General features: G+C 37.4%; 1 protein-coding gene across 1 annotated transcript in view; it reads right to left on the bottom strand.

The window, feature by feature from the left end:
• LOC103397828 (mitogen-activated protein kinase 1-like) overlaps positions 1–2,996 on the bottom strand; it is a 43,006-nt gene that overhangs the window by 17,315 nt on the left and 22,695 nt on the right. The window contains 1 exon segment of the mRNA XM_008336223.3: positions 1,296–1,405. Within this exon segment, the coding sequence (XP_008334445.2) occupies positions 1,296–1,405 (110 nt within the window).

Genomic DNA, 2,996 nt, shown 5'->3' on the forward strand with positions numbered 1-2,996 from the left:
AGAAGAAGAAGAAGAAGAAGAAGAAGAAGAAGAAGAAGAAGAAGAAGAAGAAGAAGAAGAAGAAGAAGAAGAAGAAGAAGAAGAAGAAGAAGAAGAAGAAGAAGAAGAAGAAGAAGAAGAAGAAGAAGAAGAAGAAGAAGAAGAAGAAGAAGAAGAAGAAGAAGAAGAAGAAGAAGAGAGAATGAATGATTAATTGATTGATTGATTGAATTCTGACGCCATTCCTGAGCAAAGTGAGTGAGTTAGACCCAAGGAATCCAGGTGACGTGAACAACAGGAGAGAGAAGGGAAAATAAAATAAATTTGATAATAATAATAAATTAAAAAAAAAATCCCAGCAACAGTGTAGAGGCAGGTAGGAGCAGTGACAACACAGAGGCCAGTCCACGGAGGAATCTAGAGGGAGGAGACAGAGGAAACATCTTCAGTAACGACACAGTATCACAAAATCGTGGTTCCATTAAAGCTGCTCTTTTAAAGATACACTCATACAATTAAAGGTATTAGCAGGGTTAGCTTGATGTAGCCTTGGTGAAGACTGTCTTCTATTTTTGCTGCAAGCAAGTACGCAGCTAATTACACAGGGTTCTAAATGTTTTTGATCATGTGTATTTTCCTACAGCCAGTGCATCACTCATCATCCTAAATATATCCTTTTTCTATTCTGCAAAAAGTTTTGTTGAGTTTAAATAACAGTGCTGCCTTACACACAGTATATGTGTTTATATACTGTATATGTAAAAACTATAAATGTATGTGTATTTAATACTATTTATAAATATATGTTTATACATGTGTATGTATATATATAATTTGTTTATGTACTGTATACGCACTCACAATATAAATATAAATATATTTATACATACATATATACACACACATATGTTGTATATACATATATACATACATATACATACACACATATACATATACTGTATATACATATACATACACACAAATACATATACATATATATTCACACATATATATATTACACAGTAATTGATTATTACTGGTATTATTAACCAGTAATAATAAATATGTCTGTGGCTTTATCTTACATATATACATATACATGATACAGTAATAATTTCTTTTCTTTTTTTTTCTGCAGACATGTCAGTCTACAGACCTCACACACATGAACCTACCAGTGAGAGACGTTAAGACCTAAAGCCAGGCTGGGGGGGGGGGGGGGGGGGGGGGGGGCATACAGTGTGTTATAATATTAGAAAAAGTAACAAGTCTTTAAGAGTCTTTGACAGAATGTTGGGATGTAAGCCTTATCTCACCTCATCTGTGGGGTCGTAGTACTGCTCCAGGTAAGGATGGGCCAGAGCCTCCTCCACCTCGATCCTCTTGTGGGGGTTGAAGGTGAGCATCTTGTCCAACAGGTCCAGAGCTGCAGGACAAATACAACCACAGCGCACACACACAGAAGTTACAGTCACAGTGACCTGGAGCCCCCTCCATATGACAGTACAACAGCCTGCTTGCTGCTGAGACATGTGTGAGGAGGACAAACCATGGACAAGCACTTATGGTTTGTTGTTTTGTTTTTATTTGTTAAAAGGAAGTGGAGATGTGGAGAAATAGGAGACAGCCTGTGTTTGTTGATTTAATTTGTGAGACACTGATATATTAGCACCGGATTTGTTTAGTAAAACTGACTTCTCTCTGGAGGAGTATTACTAATGTGGTGAGAGCCACAGATTACGTCTGTGTACTTTCAGATGAATCTCCACCCTGGGGTAAATCCATTATCCAACAAAAAGGTCAGTTTCAGGGCCATTTCTTCCCCTGTTTGTCATGGAATCATCACGTTTTATTTTATTCTTTGAATAAACAAAGATTTACACACAGCCATTTGTTTTGTCTTCTGAGTTCACTGTTAGCTGTTGGCTAAGGAAAGAAAATCCTCCTGTTCACCGTATATACATTTTTTTTTTAATCCAACACTTCTGATATGTCTGTACTGGATTTTATTTCACACTGGTTTACATTTAAACCTGGGGGGAACCAGTATAAGTATAAGATTTTTAACATTCTTTAGCAGTACAACCAATACTAGTTTAATAGAACAACTGTATTTATATTATGAATAAAATCATATATATACATATATATATGTATATATATATACATACAGATATATATACATATATATATATATACATATACATATACATATATATATATATATACACACATATACACGAGTTAACAACGACTGCCAACAGCAGTGTTGACCTACAGGGCACTGGTGGAAATTGGACTACTGTTGGTCGAAGACAGAGAAGACGAGGACAATTGATTCGGACAAAAAGAGAAAAGAGGAAGAATAGAAGTGTTGGTATGAAGTTTGGAACTCTGAATGTAGGTACAATTATAGGGAAAATAGAGAACTGGCTGATATGATGGAGAGAAGAAGAGTAGACATTTTGTGTGTGCAGGAGACCAGATGGAATGGCAGCAAGGCTAGAAACACTGGAGGAGGCTACAAGCTGTTTTATCATGGTTCAGATGGTGAAGGGTGAAACAAGAGTCAGACAGGTTGATGTGTGTGAAGGTAGAAATAGAAGGAGAGATGATTAATGTTGTCAGTGGTTATGCCCCACAGGTGGGCTGTGTGTTAGAAAAAAAGGAGAAGTTCTGGAAGGAGCTGGATTGGATGATAGAGAGTATCCCCAGGGGAGAGGGAGTGGTGATTGGAGCAGACCTAAATGGTCATGTAGGGGAAGGGAACAGAGGAGATGAGGAAGTGATAGGTAGGTTTGGTGTTAGGGAGAGAAACTTGGAAGGACAGGCAGTGGTAGATTTTGCAAAGAGAATGGAAATGGCTGTGGTAAACACATATTTCCAAAAGAAAAAGGAACATAGGGTGACTTACAAGAGTGGAGGCAGGTCCACACAGATAGATTATATTCTATGTAGAAGATGTAATCTGAGGGAGATTAGAGACTGTAAGGTGGTGGCAGGTGAGAGTGTAGCCA

The sequence above is a fragment of the Cynoglossus semilaevis genome, chromosome Z (genome assembly GCF_000523025.1).
Source record: "Cynoglossus semilaevis isolate Cse_v1.0 chromosome Z, Cse_v1.0, whole genome shotgun sequence".
NCBI classification, from domain to species: Eukaryota; Metazoa; Chordata; class Actinopteri; order Pleuronectiformes; family Cynoglossidae; genus Cynoglossus; species Cynoglossus semilaevis.